This window comes from Suncus etruscus, chromosome 4, assembly GCF_024139225.1.
Source record: "Suncus etruscus isolate mSunEtr1 chromosome 4, mSunEtr1.pri.cur, whole genome shotgun sequence".
NCBI lineage: Eukaryota > Metazoa > Chordata > Mammalia > Eulipotyphla > Soricidae > Suncus > Suncus etruscus.
The window spans coordinates 6,174,883-6,193,232 of NC_064851.1; the positions used below are offsets into that span (position 1 = coordinate 6,174,883).

The following is an 18,350-nucleotide window of genomic DNA, read 5'->3' on the forward strand; positions in this document are numbered from 1 at the left end:
AGTGCTCAGAGGTTCCTCCTCTATGCTTAAAATTGCTCCTGGGAGGCTCAGGGTACCATATAGGATGCCGGGTTTTGAACCACTGACCTTTCTGCATGGAAGGAAAACGCCTTACCTCCATGCTATCTCTCCGGTCCCCCTAAATAGGCACCCTTTAAAGAATTTACCTCTGGGAGGCCAATGCACTAGCATTTGTCTTGCATGTGGCCAACCCAGCTTCAATCCCTGGCATCCCATACTGTTCCCCAAGGGGGCCTTGGCCAGGAGAAATTTATGAGGACAGAGCCAGGAATAACCCTTTGAGTGCCCCTGGGTATGACCCAAAAAACAAACAAGCAAAAAAAATTTACCTCTGGCTTACTCTGTTTATTTATTATTTATTTATTTATTTTATTGGCTTTGGGGCCATACCTGGCAATGCTTTAGAGGTACTGCATTGGGGACCATAAGAAATGCCAGGAATTGAACCCATGATGGGAAATAGAAGGCAAACAATCCTATTTGCTATACTCTCGTTCTGGCCCCCTGGCTTTGCTCTCTTCAGTTTGTGTTCTCCCCTGAACATGTTAATACTCTGTCTTTCTGACTTTTTTTGTTCTAGAGAAGTCTGGTCCTCTCTTGAACATGTGTCCTGTCTTTCTTTCCACTGATGCTTTTTGTTTTGTTTTGTTTTGTTTTGCTATAGGTTTGGGGGCCACACCTGGTGGTGCTCAGGGGGTTACCCTGGCTCTGCACTCAGATATTGCTGCTCGAGGCCAGAGAGAGATAGGGCATTTGTCTTGCATGTGGACAACCCAGGAGATGGTGGTTCAATTCTGCATTTTATATGGTCCCCCACCTGAGCCTGCCAGGGGGCAATTTCGGAGCACAGAGCCAGAAGTAACTCCTGAGTGCCACCGCCAGGTGTGACTCAAAAGCCAAAAAAAAAAAAAAAAAAAAAAAAATTGCTTCTGGCAGGCTGAGGTATCATATGGATTGCCCAGGAATTGAATCCAGGTTCTGTCCTGGGGTCAACCCCATGCAAGGCAAATGACCTACCCACTGTGTTATCACTCTGACCCTACACTCATGTCTTTTTAAGTAAATTTTATTCAATAAAAACTATCTTGCTTCACTAAAACATAAAATTCTTTTTTAATTTACCTTCTGAGATTTTTTGCAGCCGCGACAACATCTGGGCCAATTTTTGCTGTCGTTCAGCCAACTCTCCTCGCCCACTGAAATCCACTCGAAACAGTGCCATTATTGAATCAATGATCTGCACAAGGTTAATGTAATGAGAAGCATTTGAAAATGGAAGAAGTTAATTTAAATCTAGATCAATAAAAGAAAAATAATGTACTAAACAGCTCTGTGAGTGAACATTATTTCAAAGCTCATACCAATAGCTTGAAAATGCCCTTCTTCATGGAACTTTGCTGCCACATAATCAAGCAGCTCCATCTGATGTTCACCTATGGGAAATGCAGAAAAATGTTATCAAAGCTAGAATAAATGGTACCTAAAATGTCCTTGGGAGTCAGCCAAAGACAATCCTTGAAGGATTATATAAATTATTTATGACTTTTATTAATCATGCTTTGTATTTTGCTTTGGCATAGACAACCAAATTCTGGTTATCTAAAAAAAATTTCCTTTCAATTCCAAAGACAAAAGATGTGTCCTAAGGGCATTTTCATAGCTAAAGAATTATCATATAATAAAATTCTGGACTCAAATTATTTGTTTTGTTTTTGGGCCACACCCAGTGGCACTCAGGGATTACTCCTGGCTCTGTGATCAGAAATTGTTTTCTGGTAGGCTCGGGGGGACCACATGGGATGCCGGGAATCGGACCAAGATCCGTCCAGTGTTGACCACGTGCAAGGCAAACACCCTACCACTGTGCTATTGCTCCAGCCTCAACTGGGCTCACTTTAAAAGAAAAAGAAAAAAAGAAGCAGTGCTGGCGGGTTGTGAGAGAGAAAGGAACCTCTTATCCACTGCTGGTGGGAATGCCGGTCTAATCCAACCTTTATGAAAAAGTGATATAGAGATTCTTCCAAAAACTGGAAATTGAGCTCACATACAATCCAGCTATACCATTCCTAGGGACACAAAAATACAATACAAAAATCCCTTCTGCAGGGGCCGGAGAGTTAGCATGGAGGTAAGGTGTTTGCCTTGCATGCAGAAGGACGGTGGTTAGAATCCAGCATCCCATGTGGGTCCCCTGAGCCTACCAGAAGCGATTTCTGAGCACAGAGCCAGGAGTAACCCCTGAGTGCCACTGGGTGTGGCCCAAAAACAAACAAACAAAAAAGTGGTCAAATATTGCTACTAATCACTCAAAATAATAAATATGAGTTAGACAACTGGTAATTCAGGTCCTTGCCTTTCAAGCAGCCACCCAGGTTCAATCCCTAGCACCCCATATGGTCCCCTAACCACGCAAGAGTGATCCTTGAGTGCAGAGCCTGGAGCAAGTCCTGAGAACCACTGGGTGTGGCCTAAAGAACAAATAACAAATAATAAATCAGTACTGTCAACCTCAAAACAACTCAAGCATCCAAATGCAAGGGACTTACTTGTATATGCCCGGTGCATAGAGAACATTGTCCAGTACTGCATCATGGTCTACATTGAAGCGGTCAGCAATGTCCCGAAGGCGATCTGGACGACTGGGAATATCAAGATTAAGGACCAAGAGACCAGAGCGGTGGTGCAAGTGGTAGGGTTTTTGCCTTGCAGACAGCTAACCTAGACAGACTGAGGTTTGATTCCCCGGGCATTGCATATGGTCCCCCAAGGCCAGGGGTGATTTCTGAGCCAATAGCCAGAATAAGCCCTGAGCATCATGGGGTGTGGCCCCCACAAGAAAGGACTAAGGATCCAAAACCATCAATTCCACCAAAGAAGTTTAGGCCACAACTACAAAAACAACCTTTTTGTTTTGTTTTGCCATACTGCTGTTGCTATCCCTCCAGCCCTAGAAAAATGACCTTAAGTTACATCAAGGAAAAGCAGTGTGACCTGTTGAGGCCAAAAAAATAGTACAGCCACTAAGGCCCTTTGCCTTGAATGCTGCCAAGACACAGGTTCAATCCCTGGCACCCCGTATGGTCCTCTGAGCACTACTCTGAGTGGAGAGCCAGGAGTAACCCCTGAGTGTCACTGAGTGTGGCCCCCCAAAACTCAGAAAAATAAAACAGTGGACTTGTCAAAGACGCCCTGTCAAAAGGGAGGGTGCTAAGAATCCCTTTCAACCTTTATCAAATTTTATTGTCCTAAGTGCCTTAATTGGTGACTATTTCAACGATAACATTCCTAAAATGATGGGGTCATAGTGAATTTAAATATAAAATGTTCTCCTCTTTATCATAACCTTGAGTACCAGTTACAGCTTATGTTACATTTTTACAAATGAGCATACTGAGCTAGAGGAGGCAAATGACTTACGATTATGTAGCAAATCAGTTCTAAGAGAAGAAGCTATGGTTTGTGAGCCTCTCTTGTTCTCAGCTCTATAAAAATAGATCTGTTCTAGGAATATAATATCACTGAATTTTAATTTAAGTCACTTCAAAGTGAGTTAATTCACTCTCTTCAGACTCTTATTCAATATAAAATCACTCAATATACCATTAACCATGTGTTTGACAACAAATAATACATTTGACGACATGAACCCAGTGGTCAAAATAGTAATTTCAGGACTGGGGATGTAGCTCGTGGCAGAGTAAGTGGAGCCCAAGATGTTCTTGGAAGTGAGCCAAAGAGAGTCCTCGAAGGATTTTTACCAATTATTTATAACTTTATTAAATATGCTTTTGTTTTGTTTTGTTTTTTTTTGGGCCCACACCTGGTGATGCTCAGGGGTTACTCCTGGCTGTATGCTCAGAAATCGCTCCTGTCTTGGGGGACCATATGGGACGCCAGGGGATCGAACCATAGTCCGTCCTAGGTTAGTGCATGCAAGGCAAATGCCCTACCACTTGCACCACTGCTCCGGCTCCTTTATTAAATATGCTTTTGTACTTTGCTTTGGCATTGGCATCAAATTCTGTGTCTAAAAATAGTATTTAGTTTTATGCTTAGTATGTGTGAGACCCTGGATTCAATCCTGGCAATGCAGAAAAAAAAAATTTTCAAAGGCCAGAAGAAAATTACTAAATTTAAAGGTGTTTTGAGGTTTAGTTGTTTAAAATCCTCCATCTTTGGGGCCAGAGGAAAATACAGAGAGTAGGTCACTTGGCTTTCACATGGCCAACTCAGATTGATTCCTATATCTCATATGATCCACTGAGCCCACAGGGAATGATTCCTGAGTGCAGAGCTAGGAATAACCATGAGCACTTTCCAGAGTGGTCCAAAAACCAAAATAAATAATACATCAAAATTGATTAATTAAATTAAAACTCCTTTTTTTTTTAGGGTGGGGCCAGACTGTGTAAACTGGGAAGGGCATTTGCTTTTTTGTTGTTTTTTGTTTGTTTGTTTGTTTTTGGTCTATACCCAGCAGTGCTCAGGGGTTACTCCTGGCTCTAGGCTCAGAAATCGCCCCTGGCAGGCTCTAGGCTCAGAAATCGCCCCTGGCAGGCTCTAGGGACCATATGGGATGCCGGGATTCGAACCAATGACCTTCTGCATGAAAGGCAAACGCCTTACCTCCATGCTATCTCTCCGGCTCGGGAAGGGCATTTGTCTTGCACACTTCTGACCTGGATTTGATCCCCAGCACCTCATATGGTACCCTGAGCACCTTCAGGGGTGATCTCTGAGTACCGAGCCAGGAGTTAATCCTGAGCATCACCACTCCAAAAAAAAGGTTACAAAGTATTTTCTGTATCAATGAATATAATCTTTCCTCCAGAGTAGCCACCAGCTCCTGGAAGTTGAGCAGTCACTGGAAAATAATGGAAATTTCATATTAATAGGAGTGAATAAACTTTGTACAAATGATTATGTAAATTAACATTGGGTTTCTGTTTCTTACAGCTTGTAATCAATCTAGTAAATAATCATAATCCTTTATTTTCTAAAAGTACTAAGATTATAAGTATTCTATAAGCACAGCAATAATTCAACAAAGAATGGCCATATTTTGTGCCAGAGTAAAAGTACAAACATTTTAAATTAAAACCTCTTTTTTAGGGTGGAGATGGAGCATGTACAATGGGGAGGGCATTTGTCTTGCACAACATCTGACCTAGATTTAATCCCCAGTATCTCATATGGCACCTGGAACACCACAAGGAGTGATCCCTTTTTGCAGAGCCAGAAGTTAGTTAACACTAAGGTAGGATTTTGCTTTGCATGTAATTGACCGGGTTCAACCCCCAGCACCATATATGGTCCCCAGTGATGCCTGAGTGCAAAGCCAGGACTAAGTCCTGAGCATCACCAGATGTGGCCGAAATAAACAAAAATGTCCATATTTCTTGCTGAAATCTAGTTTTCTTAAAGAATAGAAATAGGTGTCATGCCAACTTGAACAGCTTTATGCCACTCCATGGGGACAGAGATCAGGGAGTATCTCACCTGAGTTGGGATACAAGAAATCTTTCCATAAAAAAGTAACATTTCTGGGGCAGAACGGTGGTGCAAGCAGTAAGGCCTGTCTGCCTTGCTGATGCTAGCCTAGGGACGGACCGCAGTTCGAATCCCCCTGGCATCCCATATGGTCCCCAAGCCAGGAGCGATTTCGAGGGCATAGCCAGGAGTAACCCCTGAGTGTCTCCGGGTGTGGCCCAAAAACACACACACACACACACACAAAAGTAACATTTCTGGCTAAAATGAGGCTGCAAGGTTCAGAATTAAAGGCTATGCCCCTTTTGAAAGACTCAATCTTAATTTCTAACTTCTTTGTAGAAAATCCTTTAAATTAAAAATAAAGGGGGCCGGAGGGATAGCATGGAGGTACGGCGTTTGCCTTTCATGCCAGAAGGTCATCGGTTCAAATCCCCGTGTCCCATATGGTCCCCCGTGCCTGCCAGGAAGCAATTCTGAGCATGGAGCCAGAGATATAACCCCTGAGCACTGCCGGGTGAGGCCCAGAAGACCACACCACACACACACACACACAAAATATTATGACTAGAAGTACCCAGGCCTGGCAAGCCTGAGGACAAGGATCTGATCCCTAAACTTACTGTGTGATAAGAGCATTGCCCTGACAGTGCCTAACAGCTCTACTTTCAGAGACTTTTAGCACTGCTGCAAGCAGTTTCTACCTGCACCACAGCCACGATTATAGGCACTATGGGAAGAGTATGACACCCGATGAGAACTACAACTGGAATATGCACAAACCACAACTAAATGAATGTTACCTCTGGTGTAACATCTGTGCAAGCACCACAGCTAACGGGTTTAGAACTGCCATGTATGAATACCATACCAGAGAGTGACCCTGTTCATTATATCAGCAATCTCTTTTTGGGGGGTGGGGTGTGGGCCATATTATGGCCCTGTATTGTGCTTACTCCTAGTTCTGTGCTCAGGGATTACTTCTGGTGGGGCTTGGGGACTATCTGGGGTGCCAGGGATCAAATCAGGTTCAACTGTGTGCAATGCAAAGGCCTTACCCACTATCCCTTCTCCAACCCCTGCATCAACAATCTCAACAGAAGAAAGGGAAAGAAAGAACAGAGCAAAATTTAAAAGTTTTTTTTTTTTTGGGCCCGGAGAGATAGCACAGCGTGTTTGCCTTGCAAGCAGCCGATCCAGGACCCAAGGTGGTTGGTTCGAATCCCGGTGTCCCATATGGGTCCCCCCGTGCCTGCCAGGAGATATTTCTGAGCAGAGAGCCAGGAGTAACCCTGAGCACCGCCAGGTGTTGCCCAAAAAACAAAAAACAAAACAAAAAAAAATGGGTTTTTTTTTTCCTATAAGAAATGACTGTATAAAAAAAAAATGACTGTATGGCTAAAAGCATGCTTTTGTATATAGGGGGGCCTGGCTTCTGTCCATAGCACCCTGGGAGAAACCTTTCAGCACCACAATACCCCCTAAAAAATAAATGAACTCCAATGTCACTTATGCTACCTGATTTGTTGAATGAACCTCTCAACTAATGTCAAATTATAAAATATATTTTTCTTTATGTGTAGGTAGTGATCAACAGTAAGGAATACTCGGTATTGTGTACATGTATAATTTCATTATTTTTTCAAAAACAACTCTACTTAAAAATAAAACTCTACTTTGGCACTATTTTTTATTTTATTGCTGGAGAAAAATTATAAAGGTGAAAGTATGCGTAAGGTCCCATAAATACTACTGGAAGAATCAGCCTGGAGCCAGGTATTTTATTGTTTTTTTTTGTTGTTTGTTTGCTTGTTGTTGTTTTTTGGCCACATCCAGGTGGCACTCAAGGGTTCCTCCTGGCTCTGTGAGCTCAGAAAAGTGCTCCTGGCAGGCTTGGGTGGGACTGATTATAATGGGATACTGTCAGGAATCAAACCCAGGTCCAATCCCGTTGGCTGCCGGTGCAAGGCAAATGCCCTACTGCTGTGCTATCTCTCAGGCCCCTGTTCCTCCTTTTTTTTTTTTTTTTGCAGGAAGTTGACCCTGTATAACCCAGTACTAGTATGTGTATCCCTGAATACTCCAGGAGTGAGTCCTAAACCACTGCTAATTATGGCCCCAAAACAAAGAAAATCAACAAAAATTAAAAGCGTGCATTCCAGCCTATTTGAGGTTCTCTCTCCAACCCTTAAATTTTCTTTTTTTTTTTTTTTTTTTTTTTTTTGGTTTTTGGGCCACACCCCGTTTGACGCTCAGGGGTTACTCCTGGCTATGTGCTCAGAAATCGCCCCCTGGCTTGGGGGGGGACCATATGGGGACACCGGGGGATCGAACTGAGGTCCCTTCCTTGGCTAGCGCTTGCAAGGGCAGACACCTTACCCTCCAGGCCCACCTACCCGGCCCCCTTAAATTTTTCTTAGGATGACTTTAGACTCCATAAAATAAAGATTTCTAGGACCTCTATAGATATTGTGACATTATTACAGACAAGATACAGAAAAGATAGAATGGAAAAACTGAGCCAGTGAATGCATTGCCTTACCAAAACAACCCATTTATATTCTTTTCTATCAGGTTTTCAGATAGTAGCACATAAAATCTTGTATTCAAAAACCTTCCTTGGCAATTGTGCCCTTATGGGCAGTTTTTCTTTTTTCTTTTTTTTTTGGTTTTTGGTTTTTTGGGCCACACCCCGGCAGTGCTCAGAGAGTTACTCCTGGGCTGTCTGCTCAGAAATAGCTCCTGGCAGGGCACGGGGGGACCATATGGGACACCGGATTCGAACCAACTACCTTGGGTCCTGGATCGGCTGCTTGCAAGGCAAACGCCGCTGTGCTATCTCTCTGGGCCCGATGGCAGTTTTTTCTAACCTCTTCTGCGCTTTAGTTTCTTTGCAAATTTGTTTAGCGGCACAAAATATTAAATACCAGTCAGTCACAAAGTAGGTCAGTAAATGACAGCAAGGATTGTTACTGTATTCTATTGTTACATTTTCTTACCACAGAGTGTATGAGATAGCTGGGTTTTTCCAGTACTGAAATTCTGTAAAATACAGAAAATGAAAGAAAATCACTGTATTCATTTTAGATATTTTTCATAAATAATGAAACATGGGTCCAGGGGGTGGGGAGGCAAGGGGGGAGAAGGGATAAGAAAAAAAAAACATGGGTCTGAACTTGTTATTTTATTTGTTATTTTTTTATTTGTGGGCCATACCTGGTAATATTCAGGGGCTATTTTTAGCTCTGTGTTCAGGAGTGATACCTGGTAGTGCTTGGGGGATATATGTGGTGCCTGGGACCAAAAGCGAGTCATCTGTATACAAGATAAGTGTACTCGCATTTTGGCCCAGAATCTATTTTTTTTGGGGGGGGGCCACACCCAGTGACCCTCAAAGGTTACTCTTGATTCTGAACTCAGAAACCACTCCTGCTGGCTCAGGGGACCATATGGGATGCCGGGATTCGAACCACCGTCCTTCTGCATGCAAGGCAAACACCTTACCTCCATGCTATGACTCCTGCCCTGCAATATTTATTTCATTTTCTTTTTCTTTTTGCTTTCTGGGCCACACTGGTGACACTCAGGGATTACTCCTGGCTATGTACTCAGAAATCACTCCTGACTCGGGGACCATATATGAAACCTGGATTCGGTCATGTGCAAGGCAAACGCCCTATCATTGTGCTATAGCTCCGGTCCCTTATTTTCTTTTTCAATGATCAAATCACACATGTAAAGTCCTCAGTGTCATGAATGGATTCTGAATACAATATGAATACTATTAATATAAATAGCGTTGTTTTTTCTTTTTCACAGATGGGAATCAAAAATATTATTTCACAAAAACTTTCATTTAAAACAAAGATTATTTAAGGTTGTGGATGTAGCTCATGGGTTTGATCCCAGGCATTGCATACAGAGGGATAACTGAAATCAGGTTTTTCTTAAGAAAAGGCATACAACGGGACTAGAGTGAGAATACAGTGCGTCAGGCGTTTGCCTTGCTCATAGCTGACCTGAACTATAACCCCAGCATCCCATATACGGTTCCCCCATTACCAACACGAGTAATTGAGCACCACCAGGAATAATTCCTGAGTATAAAGCCAGGAGTAGCCCCTGAGTACATCTAGATATAGTCATAAAAGCAAAACAGAAGTCATAAAAACGATGCTTTCAGATAGAAAACTTGGGTTCTCTGGAAATGAGATTCTCAAGAATGAGCTAAAGAAGCCTCAGAGAGGGCCAGAGCAATAGCGATGGATGGTAAGGCATTTGCCTTGCATGTGTGCCAACTCCAGGTTCGATCCCATGCGACCCATATGGTTCCCGAACCTGCCCAGGAGTGATTTCTGAGCACAGAGCCAGGAGCAAACCCTGAACACTGCCGGGTGTGGCCCAAAAAACCGAAAGAAGAAGAAGACTCAGAGTGGAGGCATGCCTAAACACCAGGCCCATAGAGCCATAGATTAAAATTAAGCAATAATATATTAATACACTGTAAGGTATAGAATATTTATTATTAAATAATAATTATATATCACTATTATGTAATATGTATTATCATTATTTATTGTGTATATTTATTATTTATTGTATATGATAATATGTGGTTATTAATACACTGTAAGATAAATGATGAAGTTGAGAAAAGATAATAGTAGAAATAAAATCTATTGGGGCCGAAGCAGTGGCGCAGCAGTAGGGAATTTGCATTGCACGAGGCTCACCCTAGGATGGGACCATGGTTTGGTCCCTGGCATCCTATTATGGTCCCCCCAAGGCCAGGAAGGATTTCTGAGCACATACCCAGAGAGTAATTTCTGAATGTCACTCGGGTGTGGCCCAAACAAACAAACAAAATTTCCACACCTGATTTTCATCCCATCCCTATCCCAAGCTGGACTCCATGGCAGACCACTTTTCTTCTCTGGTCTCTCTCTTTTCTTCCCCTACCCCTTTTCCCTTTTAAGTATCATGGTTTGGAAATACTATCACTGGTATCCTGTCTGTCACTTTTCCTCTTTTCAGCACTCAACTCTTGTCCAGAGTAACCATTCCCAACCATCAGTGTCATAGTGGTCCCTTCTCTGCCCTCACAGCACTTCCCGGCACTTTGTGGCAAGCTGCCAACTATGGACAGAACTCCTGGCCTTTCATTTCAGTTGACTTAGGGATTGTTCTCATATTAGACACCAGAGTTTTTAATCCTGAACTGAGCTCCATATGCCCAAGCATACTCCCCAGCAGCTTTGCTATTTGGGATCCCTGATGCCACAAGCAAGAGTGTGCAAACACAACACTCAAAAGGTGTGCAAGTACCTGGGTTTGGAGTGGTGGCAAAGTAGTAGGGCATTTGCCTTTGCATGTGACTGACCTAGGAGGGACCGCGGTTCAATCCCTGGCATCCAGATGGTCCCCCAAACCAGGAGCGATTTCTGAGTGCATAGCCAGCAGTAACCCCTGAGCATCACCGGGTGTGCCTCACCCCCTAAAAAAGTGTGCAACATGGGGGGCCGGAGAAATAGGCATGGAGGTAAGGCGTTTGCCTTTCATGCAAGAGGTCACATCGGTTTGAATCCCGGTGCCCCATATGGTCCCCTGTGCCTAGCCAGGGAGCAATTTCTGAGCTTGGAGCCAGGAATAACCCCTGAACACTGCCGGGTGAGACCCAAAAACCAAAAACAAACAAAAAAAAAAGTGTGAACTACCACAACCCCCTAATCAATCACAGAAGCAACAAAGGAGTAAAAGGGAAACAAGCAATAAAACTAAAATATACTGTTGAATACATAAATATATATATATATATATATATATTTTTTTTTTTTTGGTTTTGGGCCATACCTGTTGATGCTCAGGGGTTACTCCTAACTATGAGCTCAGAAGTCGCTCCTGGCTTGGGGTACCATATGTGGAGGCCGGGGGGATCGAACCACTGTCCATCCTACCGCTACGCGCTTGCAAGGCAAACACCGTATCTCTAGCGCCACCTTCCTGGCCCCTGAATTATATTTAATCACAGCCCCAGATGAATCTCTTATTAATGATAATTAAAATAAGTTCCAAAATAGAAACATCATCTTATTTTTTGTCAATTATATGCATGTATGTTTATACAGAGGACTATTTTTCATATAAACAAAATATTTGGTTCTACCTACCTCCAAAAGCTTCTGTGATTGCCATGCTTTCAATTCCACCTCGAGCAACTTACTGGAAATGCAAGTAAGCATTAGTAATAGGAACAGAAATAGAGATATCCAGAAAGGAGAAAAATGTTCACATCATTAGTGTGCAATTCTCACTTTCTCTCTCTATATATATCCAGTCATCCATCCATCATAAATAATCGGCTCATGGCTGAATAAATGACATTTATTTAGATCACAGATTCTTCTACATGGGCAGTGGATCAACTAAACAATTTATACAACTCCCTCTGGATACCAAGGGATGAACTATAAAGATCTAATGGCTCACTATTATTTTTTTTATCAGCAAACTGGAATTTAAATAGTCTTTTTTTTTCTTTTTCTTTCTTTTTTTTTTTGGTTTTTGGGCCACACTCAGCAGTGCTCAGGGGTTACTCCTGGCTGTCTGCTCAGAAATAGCTCCTTGCAGGCACGGGGGACCATAATGGGAACACCGGAATTCGAACCAACCACCTTAGGTCCTGGATTGGCTGCTTGCAAGGCAAACGCCCGCTGTGCTATCCTCCTGGCCCGAATTGAAATAGTCTTAGTTGCTAATAAGGCTGTGTGTGTGTGTGTGTGTGTGTGTGTGTGTGTGTGTGTGTGTGTGTGTGTGTGTGTCCTGGTATTGTTTCTAAAAATCAATGAATAGTCAATTTTTTAAATATATTTTCAGAAACCTAGCAAATTGCTGAACCTCAGTTTCTTTCTTTTTTTTTTTTGGTTTTTTGGGCCACACCCGGTAACGCTCAGGGGTTACTCCTGGCTATGCACTCAGAAAGGTTGCTCCTGGCTTGGGGACCATATGGACGCCGGGGGATCGAACTGTGGTCCGTCCAAGTCTAGCGCAGGCAAGGCAGGCACCTTACCTCTTGTGCCACCCAGCCCGACCCCGCACCTCAGTTTCTTTTGTTTTTCTTTTTTTTTTGTTTATTTTTACAGCCACCACTGGTGATGCTCAGGGGTTACTCCTGGCTCTGTACTCAGAAATCGTTCCTGCAGGCTTGGGGGAACATATGGGATGCCGGAATCAAACTGGGTCCCTCCCAGGTTGGCAATGTGCAAGGCAAATGCTCTACTGCTCTGCTATCTCTCGTGTCCTGATTGCAATGTTTTGTTTTGTTTTCAGATCACACCCAGTGATGCTCAGGGCTTACTTCTGACGCTGCACTCAGGGAACACTGAGGTACAATGCTCAAGGGACCATATGGGGTATTGGGGATTGAACCCGAGTCTGCTACACACAAGGCAAGTGCCCTCCACACTGTATTATAGCTCTGGCTCTTGATTTGCAATCTTAATCAGCTGAAATGGTGACCAAAATTTTTACCCGAAAGGGTACCCAGTATTATTAGGAATAGCATAATTGTTCTCTTTGTGAAGCTCAAGAAAATTTAAAATTAAATAGAGAAATAGTGTTTTAAATCTAGACAGCTTTAAAAATAGAGACATAAATCAAACCCACAGATTACTATTTTCATATTAAATTTGGGAATAATCTGTGCATAGCTGTTATTTTAGAACTGTTAAAGTTGAAGAGTATTTGACCTTTTTATAATAACAGATTAGCCTGTAGTTGATTAGATGATATAGACATGCAGTTAAGTTGATAACTAAGTTTATACAGTATTTGAGTATTTTAAGTCAATTTAAACTTATGAGAGATAGCATAGCAGTATGCTATATATATATATATATATATATATATATATATATACATATATATAACTATATACTTGGTTACCAAAGTAAATATCCAGTATATGATTCTAAGCAACAATAAATTTATCTTTAAAAGCTGCGCAAGATCAAGTGGGGGGTGGGGGTTTGCTGAAAAGGCTGGAACACATGTTCTGCATGTGGGAACCTTTGCATGCAGCCAATCCAGGAGAAGGTGGTTTAATTCCTGGCATCCCATATGGTCCCCCATGTCTGGGGCGATTTCTGAGCTCAGAACCAGGAATACCCCTGAGCACTGCTGAGTATGACCATAAAAAAAAAAAAAGAAGAAACCTAACATTTTAATTTATTACATTTTTAAAAATATTTGGGCAACTGAGAATATTTTGGTCACATCTGGCAATTCTTAGTGCTTACTCCTAGCTCTGTGCTTAGGGATCACTCCTGGTGGGGTTCAGGGACCATATGAGGTACCAGTGATTGAAATCTAGATTGGCCACATGCAAAACTAATATCTACCTACTATATTATCACTCTGCTGCCTGGATTTTTTATAAAAAATTTAGGAATTTGTTTTGGTTACCTTTTGCTGAACATACTTATACTACTTGTGTGGCAATAGCAAACAGAGGAAAAGAAAAGAACTACAGTATTGGGCTGGAGTGACACACTGTGGTAGGGCATTTGCCTTGCACGAGGCCGACCCAGGTGATTCCCTGCAACCTAAAGGCCCCCTGAGCCTCCCAGGAGCGATTTCTGAGCACAGAGCCAGAGTACCCTGAGCGTCGATGGGTGTGGCCCCCCAAGAAAGAACTACAGTATGTCCAGATAGTGCTTATTGATGATAAAGCTGTGATACATACTCAAATTCCTGGCTGCCAGTAGTGATATGAAAGACCATCTTCCTCTTCTCACTATACTCAAACGCAGTCAGGAATCCTGGTTCCTAGAGAAACACAAGGGGAGATTCAAAATGAAGATGATTCTAATTTCGAAAGCTATTCAAAACTATATACTTGGCTACCAAAGTAAATATCCAGTATCTGATTCTAAGCAACAATTGATTTATCTTTAAAAGCTGTGCAAGATCAAGCGGGGGGTGAGGGGTAGCTAAAAGGGCTGGAACACATGTTCTGCATGTGGGAACCCTAGGTTCCATTTCTGGAAAGCATGGTTCCCCTAACACTGTTGGAGAACCTCTGAGCACTAAGTGGGAAGTAATCCTGAACACTGTTGGGTGAGAGAGACTCAAGAACAAAAAGGAGCCAGGGCTGGAGTGATAGCAGTGGGTAGGGTGTAGGGTGTCTGCCTTGCAGCAGTCGGTCGACCTGGAATCTACCCTGGGTTCAATCTCTGGCATCCCATATGGTCCCCCTAGCCTGATTTCTGAGCACAGAGCCAGGAGTAACCCCTGAGCACTGCTGGGTGTGGCCCAAAAGCAAAAAAAAGGGGGGGGTGAGTCAATGATTCCATTAGTTTTTTGTTTTTTTTTTTTTTTTTTGGTTTTTGGGCCACACCCGTAACGCTCAGGGTTACTCCTGGCTATGTGCTCAGAAGTTGCTCCTGGCTTGGGGGAACCATATGGGACACTGGGGGATCGAACCGCGGTCCGTCCAAGGCTAGCGCAGGCAAGGCAGGCACCTTACCTCTAGCGCCACCGCCCGGCCCCGATTCCATTAGTTTTATCCAATAGCATACTGCTTCTCCAACTCCGGAAGCTGCAAATTGGAATTTCTTGCCTTCCCAGGTTCAAACCCCAGGCACACCATATGGACTTCTGAACACCACCAGGAAGAATTTTGGTATGCAGAGCCAGGAGTAACCCATGAGCATTTCCAGGTGTGGCCCAAATAACAAAACAAAAATGAAAGGCAAAAGTTTTAGGGAAAAATAATTATAACACTCCAGATCTTTTTTTTTTTTTTTTTTTTTTTTGGTTTTTTTGGGCCACACGTGTTTGATGTTCAGGGTTACTCCTGGCTAAGCGCTCAGAAATTGCCCCTGGCTTGGGGGACTTCGGTCCTTCCTTGGCTAGCGCTTGCAAGGCACACACCTTACCTCTAGCGCCACCTCTCCAGCCTCAACACTCCAGATCTTTTAAGCCCCGTACTAATCTTCAGAAATGAATTGCTATTTTGGAACTGAAGTGATGAAAAGTTATTATGGGAGTATGATGCTGTAAACTATAGAAACTCAAGAATTCCCACAACAGTTTTCAGCATTCATAATGAGAACGACTGCAGACAATCACAAGGACCTCCGAGGTAAAAAACAAGAAAGATCCCTTACAATGAGTTTGTTAGCTGCCTCTTTAATCTTGTCCACTTTTGCTTCTGAAAGACCTTTAACATTGCAGAGGGCTCTTCTTGTAGTCATCTGTATCCCTTTGATGGTACAGATTCCTACTGACTTCAGTTTCTTAATGTCAGCCACATTCTGGAAATCAAAGAATGGGTGTAGCAGATTGATAAAATGCCAGCCCACAAGTCTCCCCTACTATGTCATGTACTTTTGTATCCATCTTCTCTATGATGATACCAATTTTATACAAGCAGCCAGGTGGAACCCACCCACCATGTAGCCAAATGTTCTGAAAATATCTGAGTAGAACATACCCAGCACGTTGCCAAATGTTCTGGCTGTGCCCTGATTTCCCAAGAATGTGAGTGAGACCATGGCAATGAAACAAGGAGCTCAAGAGAGAAGTGTGTTGGTGGAGAAACTGATAAATTGATCACACATTCACCCCCTCAGTTCAATTCCTCTTCTACAGAACTTCATTACCAATATTCCTGATAGTCCTCCCACTTCTTCTTGAGGAATGCACATAACTACATCAATGAAGGACAAGAATTCTCTCTTGCTCCAATTTTCTAAATCCAGCTCAAGAAGGTTACATGTGAAGACTTCAAAAGGCAATTGGGACAAGTTTTACTATCATCCGACTGATATAGAAATGCACTGAATTTGGGGCCGGGTAGGTGGCGCAGGAGGTAAGGTGTCTGCCTTGCAAGCGCTAGCCAAGGAAGGACCGCGGTTCGATCCCCCGGCGTCCCATATGGTCCCCCCAAGCCAGGGGCGATTTCTGAGCACATAGCCAGGAGTAACCCCTGAGCGTCAAACGGGTGTGGCCCAAAAACCAAAAAAAAAAAAAAAAAAAAAAAAAAAAAAAAAAAAAAAAAAGAAATGCACTGAATTTGTGCTCAGAGTCTGGATTTCTGCCAATGTGATCACCTAACATAGAACAAACTTTTCTGTAGCTGAAAACACAGGTGCAGATACATGCCTCTTAAATACTTCTTATTGGGTGAATGGTTCTCAAGCAGGATCCACTCTACCTCTTCTGACATTTGACTATGTCTGGAGATAATTTGGGATGTAAGACTGGAGGGATGCTACATCCTAATATGGACAGAACACCCCATCGCCCAACAAAGAATTGCTCAGCCCAAATGTCAGTAGAATCAGGGTTGGGAAACCCAAATCTGGAAAATTTCACAGTATGTGAAAAAAATACTTACAATTCCATGTTTTTGCAATAGGTCAATGTCTTGAAATAAAGATTCCTAAACCATATGGAACAGAAAAAAAGGAAACTGATTCTTCATATCAAACTGTAAACTCTTAAAATGTTATGAATCACACCAAAATAACTAGAATTTAATTTCACTAGACTAAACGAGATCAATGTTTTTTGCTTGCTTTGTGGTTGTTGGGCCATGTCTGGTGGTGCTCAGGGGTCACACCTGGTGATGCTCGGGGACTATATGGCTGCCAGGGATTAAACAGGGGTCAACCACATGGAAGGCAAGTGCCTTAGGCCCTATACTAACTCTTCAGCCCACCACCAATGCTTTTTTCAATCAGATTATTACAAATTTAGAGGAAACATCAACACTAAAGGATCCAGAAAGTCAAATATTTTTGTCCTGACCTCTTCTTTAATACTTTAATCATTAACTCAAATGAGTGGAGGAACATTTAACCTATATAGGGCTTTCATTTTTTTTGGTTTTTCGGGCCACATCCATTTGATGCTCAGGGGTTACTCCTGGCTAAGTGCTCAGAAATTGCCCCTGGCCCTGGGGGACCATATGGGACGCCGGGGATCAAATCGCAGTCCTGATCCTTGGCTAGTGCTTGCAAGGCAGATACCTTACCTCTAGCGCCACCTCACCGCCCCTATATAGGACTTACTTAATTTTCCTCCCTGCAGACCTTAAATTCCTTCCTCTATTTGGTACCAGTTGTTAAGTTACTAAAATATTTTCCTGCCAGTTGCTAACTAGCTAATCTTAGCTGCCCTTCCCAATCAAATCATTACATATCTGTAATATCGTCCCTCACTTTAGAACTCTGTTTTCACTACTCAGCAGTTTCTAGAAATAGAACAGAAAGATTCATCTTTGTGGAGTGACTGAACATCTACATATCTTCCAACATTCTAGCCATACCTCATCATCCTGCAATCCAGATTCTTCTGCTAAAACTTGGTCCTCCTTCATTATGAAAGGTGAGCAGCAGGAAAAATAACCAAGGCTGAGGAAAGAGAAATAATATCTAAACAACAGATCGTATAACAAAATACTTACCCCAGAGACCTTGATTTTATTTCAAGTCACTAGATACCAGAAGCAATAAGAGAAACAAAAGGTTGCTCTGGAGCCAGAGTGATAGCATGGAAGTAAGACGTTTGCCTTGCATGCAGAAGGACGGTGATGCGCATTCCAGCATCCCATATGGTCCCCCGAGCCTGCCAGGAGTAATTTCTGAGTGTAGAGCCAGGAGTAACCCGAGTGCTGCCGGGTGTGGACCCCCCCCCCCAAAAAAAAAAAAAAAAGGTTGATGTATCTCCTCTGTGTAGGGTTTGTGATCTCATTTTTTATTAAGTTCTAATTTTATTAACTTTTTATTAACTTCTGATTTCCGACCTGCCTCTTCATCTCCACCTGAGAACCTCTC

The 18,350-nt window shown here is 42.7% G+C and overlaps 1 protein-coding gene across 1 annotated transcript in view; it reads right to left on the bottom strand.

The window, feature by feature from the left end:
* DMC1 (DNA meiotic recombinase 1) overlaps positions 1–17,893 on the bottom strand; it is a 33,724-nt gene extending 15,831 nt beyond the window's left edge. Inside the window, 14 exon segments of the mRNA XM_049771692.1 lie at positions 1,144–1,258; positions 1,383–1,401; positions 1,403–1,454; positions 2,568–2,580; positions 2,582–2,660; positions 4,813–4,885; positions 8,511–8,545; positions 11,491–11,497; positions 11,679–11,717; positions 14,188–14,201; positions 14,252–14,334; positions 15,678–15,824; positions 16,910–16,954; positions 17,843–17,893. Of these exon segments, the coding sequence (XP_049627649.1) occupies positions 1,144–1,258; positions 1,383–1,401; positions 1,403–1,454; positions 2,568–2,580; positions 2,582–2,660; positions 4,813–4,885; positions 8,511–8,545; positions 11,491–11,497; positions 11,679–11,717; positions 14,188–14,201; positions 14,252–14,334; positions 15,678–15,824; positions 16,910–16,954; positions 17,843–17,893 (772 nt within the window).
* Positions 17,894–18,350: the final 457 nt, after the last annotated feature.